Here is a 27364-nt window from a genome sequence, read left to right as displayed (position 1 = left end):
CTTTAACTGCTGAGCCATCTCTCCAGCCTAGCTCTCACTATTTTAATGATGATTAGACACCTTGTTTAAATAGATAAATGTTTGGAAAAAATTATCTGATTAATGTGGATATAAAAGCTCACATATAAGCCAGGTGTGGGTTTGCTGCTCACACCAGCACTTGGGAGGCTGCGGCATACCAATCACTGCAAGTTCAAGGGCAGCATGGTCTTTGTAGTAAGCTCAGGACAGCCTGGGCTACAGAGTGAGTCCAGGTCTCCAACAAATAAAAACAGACAAGAAAACCCCACAAATATAAGCCTTCAGAATAAAATGATGATTATATGTCTGTGATAAGCTAATGTGGTAAGCAAATGCCTTAGAATTATAGCAACAGATGGAATTGACTTGTTGTGTAGTGTATTTACTTTTGCTGCTCTGAATATTGCTTTTGTTATCAGAATACATTGTCCTTTTTTATTTGATTGCCTTGCTTACTTTCTTCTCAGACTAACAACAAAGATTATGCAGCCATGTTGGTAAGTAGATACAAGCTAAAGCTAGCATGCAAATGAGAAAATGAACTTCTGCAGGCTTATTTTTCCCAGAGAAAAATAAGTAATTTTTAATTACTTTTACATTGTTCGTCATATGTTTGTAGTATGTGTAACCGTAAAGTTTGATTATAATAGTAGCTGTTTTGGTGAAACAGGATTTTCTGTGATTTGATTATGAAAGTTAATAGGAAGGGATGTGTATGAGTAGTGCAGTGGTTTTAGAAACTTTTCTGTGGCCTTTCCTCATCTATAAAATGGTGTTCATGACAGTATGCATTCCAGACTGTTTGCGAGGATTAAATGAAATCGTGTGCATAAAAGATTTTGGGAGGATTCTGGGCATATAGTCAATCCTCAGAACATATTAGTTGCACTACTACGCACTTCTGAGACAACTTGTACTTTTCCTGAATGCTCTTTTTCTACGGTCCTATGACAACTTACACTTGTGAAAATTTAGCACAGTGCATGAGCCAATGCTGTTCATGAACCAATATGATTCCATGACCTGTGTAAATATTTCTTTCTGTCTGTAGTGCAGGGCTACCCTCCTGAATTCCTTAGGTCTTACTTTTTTAAATGGCTTTATTATTTTTTAAATTTTTTTTTTAAATTTTTATTTATTTGAGAGTGACAGACACAGAGAGAAGGACAGATTGAGGGAGAGAGAGAGAATGGGCGCGCCAGGGCTTCCAGCCACTGCAAATGAACTCCAGACGCATGCGCCCCCTTGTGCATCTGGCTAACGTGGGACCTGGGGAACCGAGCCTCGAACCGGGGTCCTTAGGCTTCACAGGCAAGCGTTTAACCGCTAAGCCATCTCTCCAGCCCTATTTTTTAAATTTTTATATTTGCCCTTCCCAACTCCAAGTGTGAGCTCTTGACAACCACAGTAATTGCTAATGAATATTTTCTAAATATATATGTTAAAATGTCTCTTTAGGGGAAGAAGTGTCATTTAGCATACCTAACCTATATTGTATATATATCCTCCTTTTCTGTTCTTATTCCTGTTGCTGAAATTCAAGTTTGTTTTTTCGAGGTAGGGTCTCACTGTAGTCCAGGCTGACATGGAATTCACTATGTATTCTCAAGGTGACCTCAAACTCATGGTGATCCTCCTACCTCTGCCTCCCAAATGCTGGGATTAAAGGTGTGTGCCACAATACCTGGCTGAAATTCAAGTTTTAATTACTGTAACTGTCTTCTAACTGGTCTCTACCAGCAGTCTCTCCTTTTGTCAGTCTGTCCTACCTATGAGTACCAGATTTTTTTTTTTCCTAAAGCAGTCTAATCTTATTTCTCTGCTCAAAAACTTCCAGGGTTCTTAATTATCTGTTGCATTAAATTAGAATTCCACAGACCAGCAAAATATCCACCCTTTTTGTGAACCATTTCTGAATATTATTCAATTTATGTTTTGGTCATCTGGCATATTTAGTGCATCCTGGATATTCTACCTTATTTTCACTTAAAACTGTAAAACTTTTAGATATTTTCCCAAAGTGATCTCTGGCACCTCCTCTTTCACAAAGTTTTTGCTGATTCCAGTTAACCATGTGAGGATACTTTGTTCTTCTTTTATGTCTCTTTATATTTTGCCTTATATTTTTCCTGTTCATGGATTGTTTTTTTCTCTTGTTAGAATTTAACCCCTTAGGAAGAATGACATTCATTTTGCATTTCCTGTAGCACTTAGCATAGTGTGCTACACAGAGTACATACTTAATCAGCGTTTTTACATGACTATTGGAGAAATGGTAAAGACATAAAGTGTACAAACACCTTTTTCTTGTTTGTGTAGAGTATAAAATGTATACTGTTCTTGGCAAGCCTTTAATCCTAGCCCTTGTGAGGATGAGGTAGGGGGATCACAAATTTGAGAGCAGCCGAGGATACTTAGAAAGCCCCTGTCTCAAAAATCTCAAAAATCAGGAAACAAAAGTGTGCTATCTACCCAAATCATTTGTTTGTATATAGAAATAAATGTGTTTGAAATAGAGTACTTACTATAGTATTTAATGAAAGTTTTCAGGTTTAGGCAGAAATTTGGAAAATATTGATATGAAAATTAGTAAGGATGATACCAGTACTGATTAAAATATTGTATGTGGGCTAGAGATATGGCTTAATGGTTAAGGCACTTGCCTGCAAAGTCTGACAATCCAGGTTTGAATCCTAGTACCCATATAAGCTAGATGCACAAGGTAGTGCATGCATTTGGAGTTTGTTTGTAGTAAGTAGAGACCTTGGGACACCCATTCTTTTCCTCTCTCTCTCTCTCTGCCTCTTTCTTTCAAATAAAATAAATTTTAAGTACTGTATGTTTATTCACTTCTTATACACCTCTATGAATGAATAATACATTAATTAAAAGCATAGCTCTATAGATTCAGCAATAAATTCAGTGGCGGTTAGAAAAAAAATTAAAGAACTTCTTGCTCCAAAATTTGTCCCATATATTATTAGAGAGACATTCCCTTAGACATTCACTTGGCCTTTTTACTCAATACAACAATGACTAGGTATTTATGAAGTTTGCTACCAAATTTCCTGCCGATTAATCAAATACATGTTCAAAGTACAGGATTGATACTCAGAGCTGAGATTGACCTCAAATTGATTTTTTAAAATTTACAGTCTATTGAAAATGACTCCTAAAGAACAAAACTGTACAGAAAAAAACATACAAGAAAACATTCAGTGACCACTTCCCTCTAGTACTAAAGGAAAGAAATACAATGAATCAGTTGCAGGTAGGTTTATCTCATATAACAATGTGTTTAATATCATAGAATTTTTTCCCATAATAAATATGCACCAGAAGTATTGTGCATATAATTTTACAGATTCACCGCCCCCTTGAAGAGTCTTCATGGATTTTCTTTTTTTAAATTTTTATTTATTTATTTGAGAGTGATGGAGAGAGAAAAAGAGAGAGAAAGGGAGAGAGCGAGAGAGAGAATGAATGGGTGCACCAGGGCCTCCAGACTCATGTGCATCTGGTTTATGTGGGTCCTGGGGAATCGAGCCTCAAACTGGGGTCCTTAGGCCTCATAGGCAAGCGTTTTAATTGCTAAGCCATCTCTCCGGCCCCCATTTTGTTTTTCTTTTTGGTTTTTTGAGGTAGGGTCTCCTTCTAGCCCAGGCTGACTTGGAATTTACTGTGTAATCTCCGGGTGGCCTTGAACTCATGGTGATCCTCCTACCTCTGCCTCCCAAGTGCTGGGATTAAAGGCATGCACCACCACACCTGGCTGGATTTCATTTTCAAAACTGGAAATAATTTTTCTCATATTCATTGTAGAAATGCTACCTTCACACAATCTTCATCATATAAGTCAATGCTGCCAGCTGAAAGCTATCTAGAATATGAATGAGCATAAACATTCAACTTGAAAACTTTTTAAGGAACTTTTGCTTCTGACCTTTTAAGAGGTAAAGGATGGCTTAGTGGTTAAGTGCTTGCCTGTGAAGCCGAAGGATCCCAGTTCAAGGCTTGATTCCTCAATACCCATGTAAACCAGATGCACAAGGTGGCACATACATCTGGAGCTCATTTGCAGTGGCTGGAGGCCCTGATGCACCCAATCTCTCTCTCTCTCCCTCTCTCTGCTTCTTTGTCTGTCTGTCTGTCACTCTCAAAGAAATAAAACCAAAAATAATTTGTTTTAAAAGAATAAAAACACAGGACTAGGTATATGGATCAGTTGTTGGAGTGTTTTTTGTACAGGCATGAGTTTAGATTTCAGCACCCATATAAAAAGCTAGATGTGGTAGCATGTACCTGTAATCCCAATGCAGGGAGATGCAGACAGAAGGAACACCAGGATTTGCTGGCTAGCTAATCTAGCTGAATCAGTGAGCTCCAGGTTCAGTGAGAGGCTGTATCTTTTTTTTTTTTTTTTTTTTTTTTTTGCTTTTTAATTTAACTTATTTATTTGTTTTTGGTTTTTTTTTAATTTTTATTAACATTTTCCATGATTATAAAATATATCCCATGGTAATTCCCTCCCTCCCCACCCCCACACTTTCCCATTTGAGAGGCTGTATCTTAAAAAGAAGATAAAGAGTGATTGAAGAAGGCACTGATATCAGCCTCTGGCCTCTACACACATGTAGAATAATGTAAGCCCGGCAAAGTAGTGCATGCCTGTAATCCCAGGATTTGAGGAAGCTGAGACAGGAGGATCACCACAACTTTGAGGCTAGCCTGGGTTACACAACAAGTTTCAGTCCTAGTCAAGGCTATAGACCTCAGTCTCAAAAAATGCATTTCAGGGTTGGAGAGATGGCTTAGTGGTTAAAGTGTTGGCCTGCAGAGCCAAATGACCTCGGTTTGATTCCCCAGGACCCACATAAGCCAGATGCACAAGGTGGCACATGTGTCTGGAGTTTGTTTGCAGTGGCTGGAGGCCCTGGCATGCCCATTCTCTCTCTCCCTCTTTCTCTCTCTCAAATAAATAAAGAAAGGATAAAATATTATTATTATTTTTTTAAAAATTTTTTTGTTCATATTTATTTATTTATTTGAGAGTGACAGAGAGAGAAAGAGGCAGATAGAGTGAGATTGAGAATGGGCACGTCAGAGCCTCCAGCCACTGCAAAGGAACTCCAGACGCGTGTGCCCCCTGTGCATCTGGCTAACGTGGGTCCTGGAGAATCGAGCCTCGAACCGGGGTCCTTAGGCTTCACAGGCAAGCGCTTAACTGCTAAGCCATCTCTCCAGCCCGATAAAATATTATTTTAAAATGCATTTCATTAAAAAATACTCAGATAATTTCCTTTGTGTAAAGTAATGTGAATGAGATGTGCATTAATACTTATTTACTTATTTAATACTTATTTACTTATTGAGAGAGAGAATGGGTGCACCAGCACCTCTAGCCAGTGCAAACAACTCCAGATGCATGCACTATCTTGTATATCTGGCTTACATGGGTACTGGGGAATTGAACCTAGGCCCTTAGGCTCCTCAGGCAAGCACCTTAATCAAGAAGCCAATTCTCCAGCCCTGCATTAATATTTACAAGCAAATTATTTCACTGCCGGGACTTTAAATACCTTAAGAGCAGAGCACATTATGAACACACTAAGATCACAGCTGTGTCAGTACCCTAGGGACTATTGAGCTTCTAGGCTGTATGGGCATATGACCTGCTTCCGTGCTGGCTGCTGCTTCTTGAGCTTCTGCCTCTTAGGGTTTGTCATTATTTTCTAACAATTGCTAAGGTTTGTGGATACTATTAAGAAAATCAGGAATCTCTTTCCATCTCATTTCCCCTTTATCTTCAGCACATCCTTTAATATGTGAAAAATGCCTTAGGTCTTTCTCCAGAGCCCATGCCTATAGCTGAATCAGTTTTGCCAAAACATATTTTTGGTGACTTTTGAATATTTGTTTTGCTTAAATAACCTGCTTTTTGTTCTGAACCATTTTTTTCATGTGATCCAGCAAGTCTATATTTTATTTCTTCATGAAAGAAAATTTTTCACAACTTTCCATTTCTTTGGAATTTATATCATATGCCAGCAAAATACACATTGAAAATGTACAGTGAGACAGTGTGCTCAGTACATGTTGATATTGAGCCATTTAATTTGCACCATTTAATGATACTTCTTATTACATCATTTCTTCTGCTATCTCCACCAACTAGGAGATGCTTCTGTGTGGTATCCCAGTCAGTCAGGGATTCTATGGCATATACGTGGTGGGTGGAAGCCACACATTGTTTATTGGCCTTCAGTTAACTGTAGGCTTTAAGAAGAAGGCAGGGACAGATTTTAGGATCAGTTTTAAGTAAATTTTCATTAGAAATGTTTTAAAGTTTGGTGCTTGAGTATCTAGCATTTGAAAAATTATTTCTGTGAGGTTTTTATCCTATGGTAGTAAGTTAGGTATTTCTGTGGCATGTTTTGATATGTTTCCATATTATTACAGTGAGTTGATTTCAAGTACACAAAAATCAATGAAAACAAGCCACTGACAGTGTATCATTGCAGTAGTGCTAAAGAACTTTGAGATGGAATAGAAATGGAAAAGTTGAAAGCAGACAGAACTATTTTAAATAATACTTATATCCTTATTAAGTTTTTTTAATGCTCTTAAAAGCATACTTTTCACTACATGAAGCTAGTTACAAAAAAACTTAGTTAAAAATGAACATACTTTTATAAATTTAATCCTCTTAAGCATTTATTAAGTTGGTGTTTCAATTTGTTACATGCTGACTACTCTTGGTGAGAAATTTATTCCATAAGTTGTCAGTCTCATGCATATTACAGCATACTTAAATGCATCCCTGCTGTTAAAACATCTCAGAAAACAGTATTTTAACTTGCTCTTAGTCTGGACTTCATTGGAAGTAGTAGTATTAATAGGAGTTGTAGAAGCAAATACCATGAAAGCTTCCATATGAAGCCAGTAGATAAAGATTACTATTCCAGACCTGACCTGTAAGTAAAAGGCAAGAGGAATATAAATGGAAATAATTTAGGTGGACTTTGCTCAGTCTGTCACTAAACTCTATGTGTGTACTAGCTGAGTCTATGGGGGCTAAGAGCAGAATGTGGTAGCTCGAATGTATGGCCCCATAGTCTCAGGATCATCTTAGAGTAAAAATTGCATTCAGACCAACTTCAAAGGTCCCCATAGTCTTGACCAATTTTACCACCATTCAGAAGTCCTAAGTCTCATCTGAGATTTAAGACTGTCTCTTTACTGTGAGTCCTATAAGATCAAAACACAAGTTATTACTTCCAATACATAATGTTACAGAATAGACATTTCCATTATAAAAAGGCATAACAAGGAGAGACTGGACCAATGCAAATCATAACCAGCAGGCAAATATCAAGCATCTATAGTTTAAGTCCAACATTCATAACCAGTGACAAGTCTCTCCAGCTGACAGCCATTCTATAGTCCTAGTAGATCCAAAAGATTCTTTGGGTCTATACCAAAAACTACAGTTCAACTTCATAGCTCCACATGGTGCCCTTACTTGCTTCACATGCTGCATCTCTCCAGTGGCTCTGGTTCACTTTGATACAATGGCCTTACCTGGGCATGGTGGTGCATGCCTTTAATTCCAGCACTGGAGAAGCAGAGGTAGGAGGACTGGCACAAGTTTGAGGCCACTATGAGACTACATAGTGAGTTCCAGGTCAGCCCGGCTAGAGTGAGACTTGAAAAACAAAACAAAACAAAAAAGAAACACCCAAATCATACAATGGCCTTACTGGGCTTCAACATAGGCATTTCAACAACACTGCTTTACTTTGCCCAGGAGCCATTTACAAAAAGCAGAACTGTGTTGCAATTCTTGACCCATTTCTCTGCATTTTTCATGCTTCTAAAACCAGTACCAGGTGTGTGGCCTAGCCAACTTTATAAATCTAGCAGGGTGTGTCTGAAGAGTAGATGTTGACTTTGAATAGCAACATACTCTTTTAGAATTATTCCTTCAAGTCCTTTCCTTATAAAAGAATTTGTATTTTTACTCATGTGAGCCTTCAATGGGTGGATTTCACTTTGAGACATCTTTTTCATTGTCCCAATGCAAAGCAGTTGGCCCACCCCTAATGGTAGTAACTAACAATTGTAGCTTCAGTCTGTGTGCTAGTAGCATTAAAGTTGTCTGCATTTTTCCTGTGATAAACCATATTTTTCTACTCTGTGTCTTCCTCCAAGCACAACAGTCTATTACTTTTTTAAAAAATGTATTTTATTTATTTATTTATTTATTTGAGAGAGAGAGAGAGAGAATCGGCTGCCAGGGCCTTCAGCCACTGCAAACAAACTCCAGATGTGTGAGCTTACTTGTGCATCTAGCTTATAAGGGTACTGAAGAATTGAACCTGGGTCCTTAGACCTCACAGGCAAATGCCTTAACTGCTAAGCCATCTCTCCAGCCCCAGTCCATTACTTTTAAGTTCAACCTTGGTCAAACTCTGGGCATAAGCAGAAAAATGCAGCCAGTAGTCCAGTTCCAACAAAGTTCTCTCTTTCCCCTTTAAAATTTTGTAAGTCAAGCCTTCACAATCCACAATTCTTTCCTTATTTAGCATTTTCAAACTCTCACCTAAATAGTCCATCAGTCTCTGCTTACAGTACTGGAAGGCTTTTCTATTCCAAAGTACCAAGTCCTTCCACATTTCTTCTGCCCACAAGTTCCAAAAAACCCAAAACCCATATGGTCAGACTCATCCATGACCCCACTTTCTCACTACCAATTTTTCTGTTGCAGTTGCCTTCGCATTGCTGGGCAAACAACTGACCAGAAGCAACTTAAGGGAGAAAAGGGTTTATTTCAGGTTTATGGAATCCTGGGGTAACACCATCAGTGGCAGAAGAAACTTGCTTACCTCCATAGATTATAGCAGATGGGGGGAACAGCCATCAAACACAAACAGCCAGAGCTCAACTGCTCTGAACATACCTAATAGGACTGGCCTTAAGATCTGCCCCAATGACACACCCTTGAGTAGGCTGCTGGAGACTTAATTGCAAGCTTAATTACAAATACCTCAGGCTATGGAAGGCAGACGTTTATATTCAAACCACCTGTGGTAGTTTGAATGGATGTCCCCCAATAGATTCAGCAGTTTTATTCAAGCTCATAACTTGGATTTCCAGCCACCTGGCTGAAAGAGGTCTCACTGTGCATGGATCCTAGGTCTAGCCCTAAGGTGTATCTGGGAGTGGATCTGGAATCCAGTCTCAGGTCTGCAGAGAGCAGTCTGAGTTCTGCCTGGGTTCCCTGCTGTTTGACTTCTGGCTTTTTCTCCTGCTTTAGGTAATGGGTTTTCTCTCTTTTTTTTTTTTTGCCATTATTTCCCCTGGATCTGTAAGCCTGAAATAAATTCCATTCTTCCTATAAACTGTGTCTGGTTTGGAGGTTTATCTTAGCAGTGTGGAACTGACTACAATGGAAATTGATACCAGAGAGTGGGTTGTTGCTGTGTGATGAATCTGACCACATGGATTTTGGTCTTTTGGAACCTTTGTTTTGGAGGAGTGGGCATGGTTTGGTGCTTGAAACTGAAGATGCCTTCCAGAGTGGTAGGCCAAGTTTTATGAACTGTTCTTGCGAGAGTTTTAACATGCTAAGTGCAGAGAGAATTGTATTTGGAGGCTTTGCATATGAACTTTCTAGGCAGAAAGAAATACTGTAGAAAACTTTGTTGGAACTGAGCTACTGTTATAAGGACTGGGTATGTTCTGCTGCCCATGCCCAGAGAGTTTGGTCAAGGTTAAATTTGTAATCAATTGATGTGTTTGACTAAAGATATAGAACTGAGAAATTTATGTTTTAAAGTTGGAAAAACTCAAGCATGTTTAAAATTACCAGCATTGAGACTGGTTGCTGAAGCTGCTATTGTTAAGGAGATATTACTATGATTAAGGATGGCTTTGTTGCTTTACATTGAAAGAATGCCTGAAGTGATTCTACTTCAGAAACATTGAATGGAAGAAATGCAAGCTCTTTAGAAAAGAAGAAACCTGCTTTTCAAGGGCTTGATTTATTTTGTTCCTGAATATCTGTGTCTTGCACACCTGGTATTGGTTTAAGGGAAAAAAAAAAATGCATGGAATGGGTCATAAAATAGGCAAAGTTCCCGGACCTGCTGCTGAGACACAGCGTGGAGGCATGATGATCCTGATAGAGAGGCTGCAAAAGCCATTGGCAGATTGACCATAGTTTGCATGGAAACCCAGAGATTTTTGCGATATACTAGGGCTGTGCAAGAGCAACCATGGAGCACTATTGGCTTGGAATAGAAATATTCCATGGCTACTCTGCCTAGCTGGAGGGGTGGAATTGGAAAATTCAGAGACTCCTCAGTGGTTACTAGTTACAGATATCAGACTTGAACTGCAGATGTTTTGTCTAATGCTTGTTGAGTCTTTCCTTGTTATGCCTTATAGTAATAGAAAGTTTATGATGTGCCATTATATGTTGGAAGTATGTAGATTGTTTGATTTTACAGGACTCATAGTTAAGAGACAGTCTTAAATATCATACTAGACTTGGGACTTTGGAACTACCTTTAGTTGGTAAAGACTATGGGGACCTTTGAAGTTAGACTGAAAGCAATATACAATGTGAGATGGTTATGTATCTATTTGGGGGCTGGGGTGGAATGTGGTAGTTTAATGGCTGTTGCCCAGTAGATTCAGCAGTTTTATTCAAGCTCATAACTTGGATTTCCAACTGCCTGGCTGGAGGAGATGTCACTGTGGATGGATCCTAGGTCCAGCCATAAGGTGTGTCTGGGGGTTGATCTGGCATCGAGCCTCAGGTCTGTAGAGAGCAGTCTGAGTTCTGCCTGGGTTCCCTGCTGTTTGGCTTCTGGCTTTTTCTCCTGCTTTAGGTAATGGGTTTTCTCTTTTTTGCCATTATGGATTGTCCCCGGATCTGTAAGCCTGAAATAAATTCCATTACTCCTATAAACTGTGTCTGGTTTGGAGGTTTATCCCAGCAGCATGGAGCAGGCTATGTATGACACTCCCACAGTACATATGCATACACATGCACTTACATATCTTCTAACTTGACTCTTTAATGTAGCTACAGCTGGAGATGAGATATACTAAATCATTTGTCCAAGTATTATAACCTTATTAACATCTCTTACATTTTATGTATTTATTTGGGGGAGTGGGGCTCAGAGTTTCACTCGGTAGCAAGTTTCCATCATCTTGTTTTCATTTGCTGTTTTTGAGAATAGGATGTTTCTGTGTATCCCAGGTCAGCCTTGAACTTGCAGTAATCCTCCTGTCCTACTGCCTCTTATGAGCTCAGTCTTCAGTACCACCAAGAAAAGGAAGAAGGTAGAAGAAGGAAGGCTTTTTAAAAAAATTTGTTTTTGTTTTAAGCTGGATGTGCCTGTAATCTCAACACTTGGCAAGCAGAAGGACAGGTGGATAGGAATTTAAGGGTCATTATCGAAATAGCAAGTTCCTGGGATACATAGCTACATGAAACTAGGTTTCATCAAACAGTAACAATGACAACACAAAGTCAGGTTGTCGGTAACTGTCTTCTCATTACTTCCTTTTCTTTTATCCAAGAGACTTTGTACATGACAGGAAGCCTTCATGGTTTTTGTTGTTATTGTTGTTTTGTTTTGCTTTTTCAGGTAGGGTCTCAACTCTAGCCCAGGCTGACCTGGAATTCACTATGTAGTCTCAGGGTGACTTCAAACTCACAGCAGTCCTTCTACCTCAGCCTCCCGAATCCTGGCATTAAAGGTGTGTTGCACCATGCCCAGCACATTGTGTTGTTTTAAGTCTTTTTTTTTTAATATTTTTTATTTATTTATTTGAGAGTGACAGACACAGAGAGAAAGACAGATAGAGGGAGAGAGAGAGAATGGGCCCAGGGCTTCCAGCCTCTGCAAACAAACTCCAGACGCGTGCGCCCCCTTGTGCATCTGGCTAACGTGGGACCTGGGGAACTGAGCCTCGAACCGGGGTCCTTAGGCTTCACAGGCAAGCGCTTAACCGCTAAGCCATCTCTCCAGCCCTGTTTTAAGTCTTTTATGGAAATCAGTGTGATAGGTGAGATCAAAAGTTTTGACTCTTTAGTGATCCTGATCATTTTTTTGAAAACTTAAACATATTTTAATAAAGTTGTGAAATAATAAGTTTCCTTTATAATATGGCTTTAACATTCTGAACTGGATAGTTATATACAATACTAAAGATGTAGTTCAGCTGTCAGAGAGTTGTTGCTTTAATAATGTTTTCTGACATGCTTTAGTTTTTAACCTGACTTCCTTGGATTGTCCGTACTACTTAGAGTCAAGTGCAGGGAGAAGGAAGCTTATCTTTAACTTCTTTTGCTTTTTTTTTTTTACATTTGTCAAATGGAAAGAATTATAAGACTTTCATAATTAATTTAAATTGTATTCCTTATGTCAGGCTAGGTATGGTGGTGCACACCTTTAATCCCAGCACTTGGAAAGCAGAGGCAGGAGCACTGGAGACGTCTTATCCTTGGCTACATAGTGAGTTTGAGGCCAGCTTGAGCTGCATGAGATCCTATCTCAAAAAATTAAAACAAACAAAGCCTGCTGATTGCAGCCCAATAATCAGTATCTTGAAAAATAGAAGAGGAATTCTTGAAAAAGTTGACCTCTCAAGACTTGTACTGCTCTGCCTGTTCTTGTTTGCTCTTTCAAAATCCCTGTTAAAGTTAGGCTGAGTTTGAAGGTATTATGGGACTTTCATGGCAGCAGCAAGGGTATCTTCTACCAGAAAGCTAAATACATGTTATCCAAGTCCGTGTTCAAAAGACTGCTTACAATACATACATTGTCAAAATTTGATGAGCCCATGACTGGGATATCAAACTGAATGAAATAGAAAAGTACCACTTATTATAGTTAGTCCTGAAATTTTCTAACTGTGGGGAAAATATTTGTTTCAACTTAAGATAATCATCCTTTGAGCTGGAGATGGATCCATGGTTTAAAGGTACTTGCTTACAGAGCTTGCCAGTCTGGGTTCTTTTTCCCAGTACCCACATAAACCCAAGTGGTATATGTGGGTCTGGAGTTTGTTTACAGTGGCAAGAGGTCCTGGCATGCCAATTCATTCTTTATCTTTCTCTCTGCTTATAAATAAATAAATATTTCTTAAAGATAATTGTTTGTCTCACTCATATTGTTCACTTATATTCCCCTTTCCCCCAAATCATTTATGTTACTATTTCATATCTTTATGATTGGGAATCTTAGAAGGAAGAAAAATTTTAAAGCCTAAGGGAGAAGAATCAGAGCTTATAGTTGATTGTGAACTGATGTAACCAATCATTTCAGGAAATAGAGGTAGCTTGATGAGGACAGAAAGCAAATGTAAGAGAAATATAGCAATGGTAAAATTATTTGGAGGAAGGTTGGGAATGTACAAGTGAGTATATTTTGATAGACTTTTGAATTTTTTGGCATAATCTCAAAAATCTGTCTTCAAGGTGGTATTAAACTTATTGTTAAAACTCACTAAAGAAATTAATCTTGATATTTAAACCTTTATAAATTATCCATTCTATATTGTGGGTGATTTGAGAATTCCATTGTTATATAAGAATATTAGAAAATGGATTAAGACCAACCTTACTTGGTAAATGAAACCTTGTGTATTTTTAAATGCATCTTGGGAGAATTTTCATATTCTGGCTTAGTTTTTTCTGATTTAATAACATTTTTACCTTTGAGCAAAATGTAGTTTCATATAGTAAAACAGGTTAATGGTTCTTACATAAAAGGAAGAATAATAGAGTTCCTGAAATAAAATATCTACTTTTCAGTTATCTGTCTTAATTTATCTTTTTTAAAAACAAGTTTTATTTATTTATTTATTTGACCGAGAGAAAGAGGGAGAGAGAAAATGGGCACAACAGGTCTCTAGCCATAGCAAATGAACTCCAGATGTGTGTGCCCCCTTGTGCATCTGGCTTACATGGGGAATTGAACCTGGGTCCTTTGGCTTTGCAGACAGATGCCTTAACTGCTAAGCCATCTCTCCAGCCCAATAAAACATATATATATATATATAAAAGATAAATTTTATTGGGCTGGAGGCTTAGCAGTTAAGACACTTGCCTGGGAAGCCTAAATACCTAGGTTCGACTTCCCAGTTCCCATGTAAGCCAGATGCATGCATCAGGAGTTCGTTTACAGTGGCTGGATGTCCTGGTATAACCATTCTGTCTCTCTTTCTCAAATAAATAAATATTTGAAATGTTTTATTTATTAAACATGCTTATTTATGAGAGGGCGGGGGACAGAATGAGTGCTCCAAGGCCTCTTTGCCACTGCAAATGCACTCCAGATGTATGGTCAACTTTGTGCATCTGACTTGATGTGGTTCTTGGGGATTCGAATCTGGGCTGAATGTAGGCTGGCAGGCCTTGCAAGCAAGCACCTTCACCCCTGAACTGTCTCCCCAGTCTATTCTTTATTTCTACGTTTAGTGTTTACTTCATATATGATAAAAGACCTCAATCTTCAGTCTTCTTTTGTTTGTTATTTATGTGTGTGTGTGTGTCTTGCCACTGAAAATGAATGTCACATGCTTGCATCACTTTTTGCATCTGGCTTTGCCTGAGTGGCTAGGGAATTGAACCCAGGCCAGCAGACTTTTTGAGCAAGCCTCTTTAATCACTAAGCCAGCTACTTTGCCCTCAGTCTCTGTGTGTGGTGGTTGTTGTGGTTGTTTTCAAGGTAGGGTTTCACTCTAGCTCAGGCTGACCTGGAATTCACTATGTAGTCTCAGGGGGCCTTGAACTCATGGCGATCCTCCTACCTCTGTCTCCTGAGTGCTGGTATTAAAAGCATGCATCACCATACCTGGCCACAGCCTGTATATTTTAAAAGATTATTTGTTATGACTCTTTGGGAGTCTGATCAGTTTAGCAAACTCTTTTCCTTCCTCTTTTGCCTCTGAGCAAATTAAAAAGCAATGAGATTGTATGAAATAGCAATTTACTATTAAATAGCTTCAAAAATTAGGATCAGAATTAGTAAATTCACTTACAGTATTAGATTTTATATTCAAATTGATCGTGACCTTGTTTTTCTAACTTATGAGAACAAAATCTGATACAAATTTCAAGAAAAATACAGTGCACGATATATTTACATTTATATATTTCATTTTTACTTAAGTGAAAAAAGGAGTTCCTTGTGCACAGTTGATTTTTTTTGTAGATATATAAAAAAGGAAAATGGATTCCCCTGGGATCGTTAAGGAAGAATAGACCAATACAAAGAATGGTTGTGATTTCAAGAGCATAGTTTTACATCAAATGTACTTGAGAGAATGAAAGCAGCTTTGAAAAATACTTTCAAATAATTACTGTTGAAATAAAAACTTTCGTCTTCCATCTGTGAAATAAGAGAATGGTGAGGCAAATTAAAATTTAAAATACCAAATTAGTTTTTTAAGTGTTCAATATTTCTCCCCCTATTATTTTAGAGCTGACTTATGAAAACATTACTTTGAAATGAAAGCAGTTTGAGCCATAATCTAATACACTGTGATGTATTTTTATTGCCATGTTATTTTATGATCTTTCAGAAAGAACAGCATCTTTAGCCTAAGCTATAATAGTAAATTATTTTGGAAGTTTGGCTTGACATACAAACAGATGTGCTTTCTTGATTCCTTTTAGGCTGAGGTTAGTGACTAGTGGTTTATTGTTCCTGTGATTGGCATTAAAAGCTTTATTTCACAGCTTGCAGTAAGGAACTATTGGGTAAAGAGTGGTTGTGTTCCACAAACTAAATTCAAAAAGTGTCAATCAAAGTCTTACACAGGCTACTTAGAGAATGAGTTTTCTTACTGGTTTCACCAAATGTCGCCTCATGCTGTCTTTGATTGGCACAGCCTGGCAGGGAGGATGGATGAATCTGTCACCGGCTGGTTAATTGTGTTGCTGGTCTCAGTCTGACATCAGGTCTTTGACTCTTAAATGGCTCAATACAAAACAAATTAGCAGATTGTAGTCATATTTCTCATTCTATATGCTTTGACTTTGTTGAATGCAGTCCATAAATCATATTGACTGACACACAAGTAAATGATGAAAGCTGCTTTTGAGACATGACTCTAGAAAGCAGCACTGTGAAGGTGCCATGGAAGGATGCATATGGTTGACCCTTTGGGAATTTCCTAGGAGCCAAATGTCTCTTTACCACAATTGTTCTTAGAAGAAAAGCTTTAGGGTAATGCAGAAAGGATCTAATATGTCAGCAGATTCTCTTTTACAAGTTCCTTTGAAATATAAGAAGTTTGTCTAAGGGTTTTCTCTTTTTGCAAGTTGTTTTTCAGCAAAATGTTAAAGCAGGGCAAAAAAGTACTTATCTTTAAAAGTTTAGCAGGTGTTTTTACTTATTTATTGAACTTTGTGTTGTTAAAGAGAAAGAAAAATTGAGTAATGCCATGACTAATTTTTCAGGGCAGGAGGGATGTTTGGATAATTAAAATTTATTAAGTATGCAATATTATGTCACTTAATTATTTAGCTTTGTTATCAAGTTAAAATGTATATCTAATGAAAGGGCTAGTTTTTAAGATAGTTGCAAAAGTACTTAGATTATTATTATTTTAGAAAATATGTATGATTAAGAGAATCAGTAATACTAGTAATATTGGTGTTCTGATAGGGGTATTTAGTTACACCAGAATGTGCCAACATATTTGTAAGCATCAGAAATAAATTGCCAAATAATGACTTTTGGGTGTGCAAATCTTGAAGCATTGAACATTTTCTATATAAAAATAAGTAGCACATAAAACTTAAGACTAGTTCTGTATTTTCTGCAGTTAGAAAGTAGGCATTTTAAAAAAGTGTGTAGTCTTACATAAGCTTTTTAAGATTTGAAAAATCTAAATCTTTTATAGTTATAAATTTTGATGCATCAAAAGAAAGAATTTATTTTATTTGAAAAACATAAAATATTTTATAAATCTTTAAAACTTCTATCTTTGAGAACAATAAACCTATATTTAATATGACTAATCAAAAAACTTTAGTTAGGATTTTTCTGTTGCATATATCATTTTAAAAAGGAACCAGGTTTACATATGTGTTTTTTATTGCCTATTTTCACCAGATTCATGGAATAGCCTATACCTGTACTCCTGCCATCATTTTTAGTTCCAGTACTAATGCTATATAGTCATTGAAGTTTCTGAGCCTATATTAAAACAATATTACTTATATTGTGTGATGCATTTGTACATGAAAACAAATATTTTTGGCAACTTATGAATCTGCTTTTACAGTTAGTATACTATGTTAGAAATATAAATGGGACATGGAGCTGATTTGATGGGAGAAGTTCATGAAACTAAAATGTATTAGTTGTTCCATTAAGTAAAACTAACACTTCCATTAAGTATTCTACATTGTAATTAAATGTCATGCCATTTATTTCTTCTTTTTCTGCTTTTATCCCCCCCTCCCATTCATATTGATATTATTCTGCTTGGAGAATGGAGCTGCATGTCTCTCAGACTAATTCCTCTTGGATTTGGGGGATCTTGAAGCATGCTGGGTTTTCATTGTTTGTTACATTCCTTTTTGGCAGTTCATCAGTACCTGTCAGATATATTGTTTGAATCAGCTTTTATCTCTTAAAGTTTCTGATTGAGAAATTGACATTCCATGTTAGAAATTTAGTTTTCCACTGTGCAGTGTCTGAATGCTAAAGACCTACTCATAAAAGTTGCTTTGTTCAAGTCTAACTTTTAATATGCAATTTAAAGTACAAGTATCCTCACAAGTCCCATGAAAATATATTTAGGTTCCTTGTTTCCTTTCAAATTACCTTTACATAGCATTTTGTATTAGTATATTATAGCATTTAATGTTTTCAAGATAGCTTCATTTTGTAGCTTTCTTTACCTTTGTAATTGTTTTCTTCTTATTCATCACAAATATCATTGAGTAAATATTAGTTGGAATGAGGTAAAACATGACATAGCTTTCAAAATTCATTATTTTTATAACCATGCATGTTCATAAACCTTTGACTCCTACCATTGGATTCAGTCCATCATCAAATTGCATAATTGTCAGCTAACAGCTAGCCATCCTAGAATCAAAATTACACTGGAAAATTTTTACCTGAAAGTGTTTCTAATTTTTTATTTTATACTTCTACTTCAAATCCACATCTAGCTTAAAGAAACAGTTTCTACAAAATGTGATGTAATATTTTATTCAGCTGTGTAATCTGTAGGCCATCCACTTAAAAGATGTTCTTTAGTTAAGGCATTAGTGATAGTTCATATAGAATTTTAGAAGAAATATTTTTAAATGATGTTACTTATGACAGTGGGAGGAAACCAAAAGTATTTGTAGTTTACTTAACTACATGTGTTTAAATTACTAACAATTTTAAAACTTAATTTCTAAAACTAAAAAATGGCATAAATTTCAGTGCTTCAGATTAATTCACATAGGTAGGAAAACATTTTTGCCCCCATCATTAGTTGAAGCTATGCTACAGACTAATATCTGAAATAGAAAGAAGGACTTAGTACCCACAGTATGTTTTGGATGTTAAGTACTATTTAAATAATAATATCTTGTATGTTAAATGCTGTTAAATAACAACAATAATAACACTGTTTGCTTCCTTTATTCTGTTTTGGTTAAATATATAAAGTAGAGCTTAGGGAGCATCATATGAATGAAATGGTATATCAGTCCATTGTGATTTTATGTCATAAAAATTATATTTTCATTCAAAAATGTTTGTTGTGATATTTTAAGAGATTTGGAATAATAGTTTTTAAAACTTGCATTTTAATTTTCTTTGGGGTAGTTAGAGCTGTCCAATAATAATATATCCTAAGAACTGAATTTTAGTTCTGATGATACAAACATGTAGCCCTTCAGAAATAGAAAAGCCAGTAAGCTATATACCAACAAAAAAATACCAACTATATAATTTTGTAATCTTTTATGGTACATTTCTTTGCTTTCTTATTTATTTGTTTTTGTTTGTTTGGTTATTTGTTTTAAATAGGGGAAAGTTGCCCAGACAGCCTGCATGTCAGCTTGCCAGCATCTGTCAACATCTCTAATGCAGATGCTACTGGACAGTGAGTTAAAACAGATAAGCATGGGAGCTGTTCAGCAGTTTAACTTAGATGTCATACAGTGTGAATGTAAGTACCGTATTGGATAACTCCTTTGCTTTCTCTAAGAATCTACATTCATTCATGCATTCATTCATATGTGTGTGTGTGTTTCTGGGTGTGCTAGGTAGGGCCTCTTGCCACCACAAAGGAACACCAGATGCTTGTGCCATTTTTTGCACCCGGCTTAACTGAGTAGCTTGAAAACTGAACCAGGCTAGCAAGCTTGGAAAGCAAGTGTCTAACCTTAAGCCCTGGAATCTATATTCAAATAGTATCAAAAATTGTATATAGCTCAAAAAGGAGAGAGAAGACCTGATTTAACCAAACTTTTGGTACCCTTAGGAGTAATAACTTCTTTCCATGAAGAGACAAAGCCCTCAGCTTCACATTCAAGGCCTCTAGAGAGAGGCATGGAAGAGGTCATTCAGATAGGGATAATTAAAGAAATGATTCATATTCCATATTATTTCTTCCTCTGGCCAGTCTTGCTTTCTTGCTGGGACTCCTGTAGTGTTTGTCATAAATGAATGAAATGATCCTAAGCTTATCATTGTTTTTCCTGAGTACTGGCTAGAGACCTGCTAGAAGGATAATCTTAAGACTGCATACCCAATTAAGTTCCTGATGTTTTTTTTTTCTTTCTCAAAAGATTTTCCTAGCCTTTACAATTTTAATTTTCATGCTTTATTTTATCTAGATAACATGGTTTATATATTCCATAATCTAATGTTGACATTAGCTATTGAGCTTCAAAACTTGCTGTGTTATTAGCCTTGTTGTATGTGCTTTGGATATGCACTTTATCAAGCCTCCATGACAGCTGATTAAGTTTAGAACATAAGTAGCTTCCAAGAAGTGCTTCAGTAGTTTCAAATGAATGGCACTATAATTCAGTGATGAAAATCCTTGGTTGGCAGTTGTGTCAGGCACCTTAGTTGACAAATTGAAAATCAGTGGGGCACTAGAAGGATTATAAAATATTTGTCTGATGAAAAATTTTATAATAATATATTTTTGTGGGAGATACTAAAAAATTAAATGTCAGCAGCCATCAGCTGAAGTAAGAGTGACACTTTTCTCTCAATAAATATAAAATATGTGTTCACTATTTATGATTATACTATGTTCTGCTATAGACAAAATGAAACTTTTATTTTCCTAAAATAAAACTACTATGTACAAAATGTTTATTTTGAAGCTGGGTGAGGTGGTGCACACCTTTAATCCCAGCATTTGGGAGGCAGAGGTAGGAGGTTCACTGAGAGTTTTGAGGCCATCCTGAGACTACATAGTAAATTTCAGGTCAGCCTGAGCTAGAGTGAGACCCTACCTCAAAGGCAAAAAATGTTCATTTTGCATTTATATGAATATTTGCTATAAAACACACTTTTAAAATGTTGCTTGCAGGCTGGAGGGATGGCTTAGCGTTAAGGCTTTTGCCTGTGAAGCCTCAGGACCCAGGTTTGATTCCCCAAGACCCACATAAGCCAGATGCACAAGGGGCTGCACATGTCTGGAGTTTGTTTGCAGTGGTTGGATGCCTTGGCATCCCCATTCTATCTGCCCCTCTCTCTCTCAAAATGGATAAATAAATGCAAATTTAAAAAAGAATAGTCCCAGCTGGGTGTGGTGGTGCACGCCTTTAATCCTAGCACTCAGGAAGCTGAGGTAGGAGGATCACCATGAATATGAGGTTACCCTAAGAATACAGAGTGAATTCCAGGTCAGCCTGGGCTAGAGTGAGACCCTACATCAAAAAACAAAAAAAAAAAAAGAAAGAAAGAAAGAAAGAAAGAAAGAAAGAAAGAAAGAAAGAAAGAAAAGAAAAGAAAAGAAAAGAAAAGAAAAGAAAAGAAAAGAAAAGAAAAGAAAAGAAAAGAAAAAGAAAACTCCCAAAACTAGGTGAACTCAAATGATCAGAAATCTGTAACTTGTAACTTAATTTACTGACATATGCAAGTTGAAAAAAAAAAAAAAAGTCGCTTGGGTTGGAGAGGTGGCTCAGCGGTTATGACACACGCCTAAGGACCTGGGTTTGATTCCCTAGTACCCACGAAAAGCCGGATGCACAAAGTGGTGCATGTGTCTGGAGTTGGTTAGTAGCAGCTAGAGGCCCTGGTGCACCCATTCTCTCCCACCCACTGTTACAGTCAGGTTCGCATTGCTGGTAGAAATCATCCAACCAAGAGCAGCTTGTGAGAAAAAGAGATTTATTTTGGCTTACAGGCTTGAGGGGGAAGCTCCATGATGGCAGGGAAAACGATGGCTTGAGCAGAGGATGGACATCACCCCCTGGCCAACATATGGTGGACCATAGCAACAGGAGAGGGTGCCAAACATTAGCTTGGGGAAACTGGCTATAACACCCATAGGCCTGCCTCCAACAATACACTGCGTCTAGGAGGCTTTAATTTCCAATTGCCATCAGCTGCGGAACCTAACATCCAGAACACCTACCTTTGCAAATAACTTATATATGTATATATACACATATATATTTAAAATACTGCTAAAGAGATAGAAGAGAGAAAGACAGAAGGAATGGGCCAGCCACTGTGGATGAACTTCATATGCATGTGCCACTTTGTGCATTTGTATATTCATGGGTACTTGGGAATTAAACCTAGGTCGTTAGGCTTTGCATGAAAGTGCCTTAACCACAGAGCTTTGACTGCAAAGCATGTTCACACAATGAAGAAGGCTTGCTGGTCACTTACTGTACCACAGAGGACCTGCCTGCCCTGTGCAGCTTCTGGTCATTCAGCTCACCCTGTGAGCAATAATTTGCCTGAGTCCTTGGGGTGTGAATTAGTCACTTTTCCCTTGACAGAACATCTGACAGAAATAACTTAAGGGGGTAAGTAAGGACTTACTCTGGCTCATGGTTCCTGAAGGTTGTCCAGCAGTGTCAGGCTCCATGGCGCTGGTCAGCTACTGGTTCACTGGCCAGTGAAGCCTAGTTGGGGAGATCCAGGTCAATGACAGACTCTCTCAGAAAAGGTGGGCAGTGTTCCTGCAGGTGAGATCTGAGATCTTTGGTCTCTACTTGCACACAAGCTCAGGTGTACACCCACACTTATCCCAAAGAGGTGGGCAAATATAATCCCACCACTTAGGAGGTGGAGGATGAGGAGTTCAAGGTTATTCTTGGCTACATAATGAGTTTGTGGTCAGCTTCAGCTATAAGAGACCCTGTCTCATAAAACTAAAAAGCTTTGGGAGGAGCCGGGCATGGTGGCGCATGCCTTTAATCCCAGCACTCGGGAGGCAGAGGTAGGAGGATCACCATGAGTTCGAGGCCACCCTGAGACTACATAGTGAATTCCAGGTCAGCCTGAGCCAGAGTGAGACCCTACCTCGAAAAACCAAAAAAAAAAAAAAAAAAAAAGCTTTGGGCTGGAGAGATTGCTTAGTGATTAAGGTGCTTGCCTGCAAAACCAAAGGACTTCAGTTCAATTCCCCAGGACCCACGAAAGCCAGATGCACAAGGTGGCGCATGTATCTGTTTGTTTGCAGTGGCTGGAAGCCCTGGAGCGCCCATTCTCTCTCTCAGTCTCTCTCTCTCTCTCTCTCTCCCTCTTTCCCCCTCTTTCCCTCTCTCAAATAAAAAAAAAAATAAAAATAAGGTTAAAAAGACTGAAAAACAATAAAAAATAAAAATGCTGCTAATCGCGTGGTGGCACACACCTTTAATCCCAGCACTCAGGAAGTAGAGGTAGGACGATCACCATAAGTTTGAGGCCAGCCTGGGACTAGTGAGTTGCAGGTCAGCCTGGGCTAGAGTGAGACTGTAGCTTGAGAAAACAAAAACCAAAAATGTTTAAAAACACTTGCTCAGCCCTTATCATTATTTTCATTCTACAAAATGTTTGGTCTTCTAACCTCCTTTCTTTGTTCCCTTCTTCCTCTCTTTTCATTTTTTGATGCTAAATATTGAACTTAAGTATGATACTGTACTTAGTATGATACTAAACTTAGTGTGGTTCTGGTGACCCCATAAACTTATGTGTTCTGAATGCTAGGTCCCCAGCTGATGGCAATTTGGGAATTGAATCCTTATGGAAGCAGTGTATTGTTGGTGGCAGGCTTGTGGGTGTTATAGCCAGTTGCCCCTTGCCAGTATTTGGCACACTCTCCTGTTGCTGTTGTCCATCTGTTGTTGGCCAGGAGGTGTTCATTATTTCCCCCGCCATCACAGAGTTTCCCTTCAGGTTTATAAGCCAAAATAGACCCTTTTTCCCACAAGCTTCTCTTGGTCAAGCATTTTCTGCCAGCAGTATGAACCTGACTGCAGTACTTAGTATGATACTAAACGTATACTGTACCAGTGAGCTATACTTTCAGCTTTAGCTGATTTAAAAAAATTTAAAGTGGTCTTATGAGATGATTTCACTATACCATTGCTTATGAAGTTTTGCATAAATAATACTTGAAGCATTTTGTGTTATTATGTCTTAGTGTGGCTTCAAAATAGTTAGGTGGTTAAACCTATTGTTGGAATTTGTATCTTGAGATTTAGATTTACTGCTAAATGATAAAAAATGCTATTTGGATAGGCAGCTTGAGGTCTAAATCTGTTGCCTTACCTCCCCATGAAAAGGCCAACCTGACTAACTGCACTTAGAGAATGCACATATCCCTCCCCTCCCGCTCATTGCCACCATAGGGTACTTTCCACTTTTAGCCACTTTTTCAAGTGGAAGGCTCCTTTTAATTGCTGATGTTTTATGAAAAAAATAAAAAAGGCTAGCCTCTTAGAGAAGACCAAGGAAGGAAAGGAAATCTGGGGTCAAGTTCAGGAGGGATAAACCCGACTCTGTTGGAGGCTGAGTTTCTGACACCAAAGACATAGAAAGGAAGAGAACAAGACTCAAAGGTAAACCATAGAAGTCAGTTGAGTCTCCTTAGGATTTTGCCTAGGGTTGGTTGTGCCCCTCAAAACTAATGATGTATTACTACTGCAGTCTTTACTTAAAGCTGTTTTGTGCATTTAGTATTTATTGAACAAATATAAGCTTATTACATTTTCATATTTATTTTACTACCTCTGATGCCAAATGTTTTTTCTAAAAGACATCTTTTTACTTCAAAAAGTATAGTATAAATAATAAAAAAGTCTTTCATGCATTTTCTAGTAGGAAAATATGTATCCCTCAACTCATGACTTTCAGTGATTGATATATGTATCAGTCATTTAAAAATGAAACTCAGGCTGAGAAGGTGACTCAGTGGTTGAAAGTGCTGCTTGCAAAGCTTGATAGCCTGAGTTTGATTCCCCAGAACGCCTGTAAAGCCAGATGCACAAGTGGTGCATGTGTCTGGAGTTCCATTTGCAGTGGCAGGAAGCCCTGGTGTACCCATTGTCTATTTCTCTTTCTTTCTCTCTGTCTCCTTCTCTCTCTCCCCTTGCAGATAAATAATAAACAGAACATTTTAAAAAATAAAGCTTAGGGACTAGAGAGATAGCTTAGTGGTTAAGGCACTTGCCTGCAAAGCCAAAGGACCACTTTTCAAATCTCCAGGACCCATGTAAGCCCGTCTGGAGTTCATCTGCAGCGGCTAGAGGCCCCAGCGCACCTACTTTTAAGAAAATAAAATCAAAATAAAGTTTAGACTCACTCTTCTCTAATATTCCTATGTTTTTAGTCTAGAAGAAAATAGTTTCCAAAACAAAGCTGCTTTACAACATCAAAGTTTATATTGTTTTCTCTATATTGGGATAATAGAAGAAAGGGAAGTAGGAAGAGGAATTTAACTACATAGAAGGAAGGCTAGAATGCTTGGTAAATTTGTGGTAAGTAGTATGGATACCTTGGGAATTATCCAAGATAGGCAGGTTGTTTAAAGAAAGAATCCTAGATGCTAAGCCATCACTGGACTTCCTTCTCTCAACCTGGTGACAATACACCTATTCCTCCATCTCGAGTCATCTGGCATTGGAGACAAGAGTAATACTCAAGCTGCACATTTTGTTCTTTGAAAAAAATTATTTGCATGTGCATGTGTGTTTGTGCTCATGTGTGTGTGTGTATACAACAGAGTCTTTTGCTGCTGTACATAAACTCCAGATCCATGTGCCACTTGTGTCTGGCTTTACAGGGGTGCTGGGGACTCAGACCTGGTAGGCCAGCACACCTTGCAAGCAAGCGTTTAGTGATTGCACCATCTCCGCATCCCCCGCACTTGGTATTCTATAAAACAGTCCTGCAATGTGGTTGTCCAACTATACTTTAAACGTTCTCTTTGTGGGGTTAACTAGTCAGTACCTGTGTTTCCATCTGATAGCTTTACTGATAGATTACTTTGAAATGGAACCACTTTGTCTCTAAATTTATTCTTTTCTGGGTGTGTATGTGTATAAGATGTATATGTAAGACTTCAGGTATGCATGTACCACGAAGCATATGTAGCGGTCAGAGGATAATGTTTGGGTGTTGGTCCTCATTTTCCACCTTGTTTGAGGCCAGGTCTCTTGTTCTCATTCTTCTTGTTTTGATTGTTGCACTTGCCAGATGGCCAGTCCATGAGCTTCTAGAAAATTCTCCTGTCTGTATCTTCCATCTTGATGACAGTGTGCTGGAATTACAGACTTTACATTGGTGCTGGGGATCTGAACTTGGGTAGTCTGGCTTGAGCATTAAGCATTTTATCCATCTCTCCAATCCCTCTAAATTTATATTAATGGACCTAATTCTAACAGGCTAGAGTCACCACTAAGCTATATTGTGCCCTTTTGCAAATCAGAAAAGGTATTTTCTCCAAAAGAAAAATGTCCTAAAAAGCTACTTTTATATGCATTGGAGAAAATAGCCTATTTCTAGCTGGACTCCTACCATAGCACATTGACTTGCTTCAGATGTAAAGTGGAGTTCAACCCTCCCTCTCCTCCCCACTTCTCATCCATTCATCTGGGTGTAAGAACCTAACAACAATATGTGTAGCATTTCTACTAGGGTCATATATTAAAACAACTCTATAGACTAATTCTATGAAAACTGCTCTGTAACCTTCTGACTTTTCTACATACTGTTTTGACTATCTTCTGTTAATATTAGTATCTGATGCCCAGGTATAGGGGAACTACTAAAATATGTACATGGACTATCAAATACACTGTTCTGTACTCTGTACTTTATTAATAAGCCCCAGCTGAAGCTGAGAATGTTGACACATGCCTGTAATCCCAGTAAAATTGAGGCTGAGAGAGGAGAATGCTACAAGTTCAAGGCCCGCTTGGGCTACATAGTAAGACTATCTTAAAAAAAAAAAAAAAAAGAAAGAAAGAAGAAAAAAAAGGCTCAAACGTGACTTTGTGGTGGCCTAGAATATGCTAAAGCTATAGTCTTCTAAAAGTCACATAGTCCTCCTTTTTGTATTGTTAAAGTCTGTTTTCCTAATCTTATATGATTGGTTTTTATGTTAGGATTAAGATAATCCTTAGTACATTTTCTGTTTTAAGATGTGGATATTAACTAGCCCATTGAGATCTTTTATATCACAAGTTAATGTTTTATATCACAAGTTATTGTAATCTATATAATTCTTATCCTACTTTGTATATATTTAGCAAGGTCATTAGCAGGGTGTTGATCAAGATCTATTTTTAATATCTTGATATACAGTATACACTATTAGTCCTTAAACCATGGTCTACATGAGCAGCAGTAGCATAACTTGGGATCTTGGTAGACATATAAACTCATTGATGTTGTCAGCTGAATGAGGAGTTCTTGGGCAGGACCTAGCAATTTGATTAGTCCCTCTAGGTGATTCTGAGAGCCACTGCATTATGTGAACTCCCCTTCATATTGACTTTGATCCATTAGAAGTTTATTGGTTTCTTCTTCTCCTTCTTCTGGGGATCAGACCCAAGGCTTTATGCATACTAGCAAGCCCTCTACTACTGATCTACATTCCCAAGTATCTTGTGATTTCTTAATCAGTTACCAATTCCCTAGTTGAGTCTATCTTATTGCTTAGTAATTGCTAGTTCATAGAGCTAATTTTGCCATTGGACTTTCCTCACCTCCCAGTCTTTCCTTGCAAAGATGGTCCTAGTGAGTCTTCACAAAGCCACATTGACTGACAGTAATCACATCTGCAGCCTTCTCAGAAACTATTATGTAACGGTCAGCAATTGATTGTCAGTATTCACATAAAG

At 37.8% G+C, this 27364-nt stretch overlaps 1 protein-coding gene across 2 annotated transcripts in view; it reads left to right on the top strand.

The window, feature by feature from the left end:
• Positions 1-27364, top strand: part of Exoc6 (exocyst complex component 6) — a 192708-nt gene that overhangs the window by 115178 nt on the left and 50166 nt on the right. For both annotated transcript variants that reach the window (XM_045141871.1, XM_045141870.1), the window contains one exon: positions 19089-19230. In XM_045141871.1, coding sequence (XP_044997806.1) covers positions 19089-19230 — 142 coding nt within the window. The remainder of the gene's footprint in view (positions 1-19088; positions 19231-27364) is intronic.

Source organism: Jaculus jaculus, chromosome 1 (assembly GCF_020740685.1).
Source record: "Jaculus jaculus isolate mJacJac1 chromosome 1, mJacJac1.mat.Y.cur, whole genome shotgun sequence".
Lineage (NCBI taxonomy): Eukaryota > Metazoa > Chordata > Mammalia > Rodentia > Dipodidae > Jaculus > Jaculus jaculus.
The sequence above is the reverse complement of the archived record's forward strand: the minus strand, read 5'-3'. Positions and strand labels throughout refer to the sequence as shown.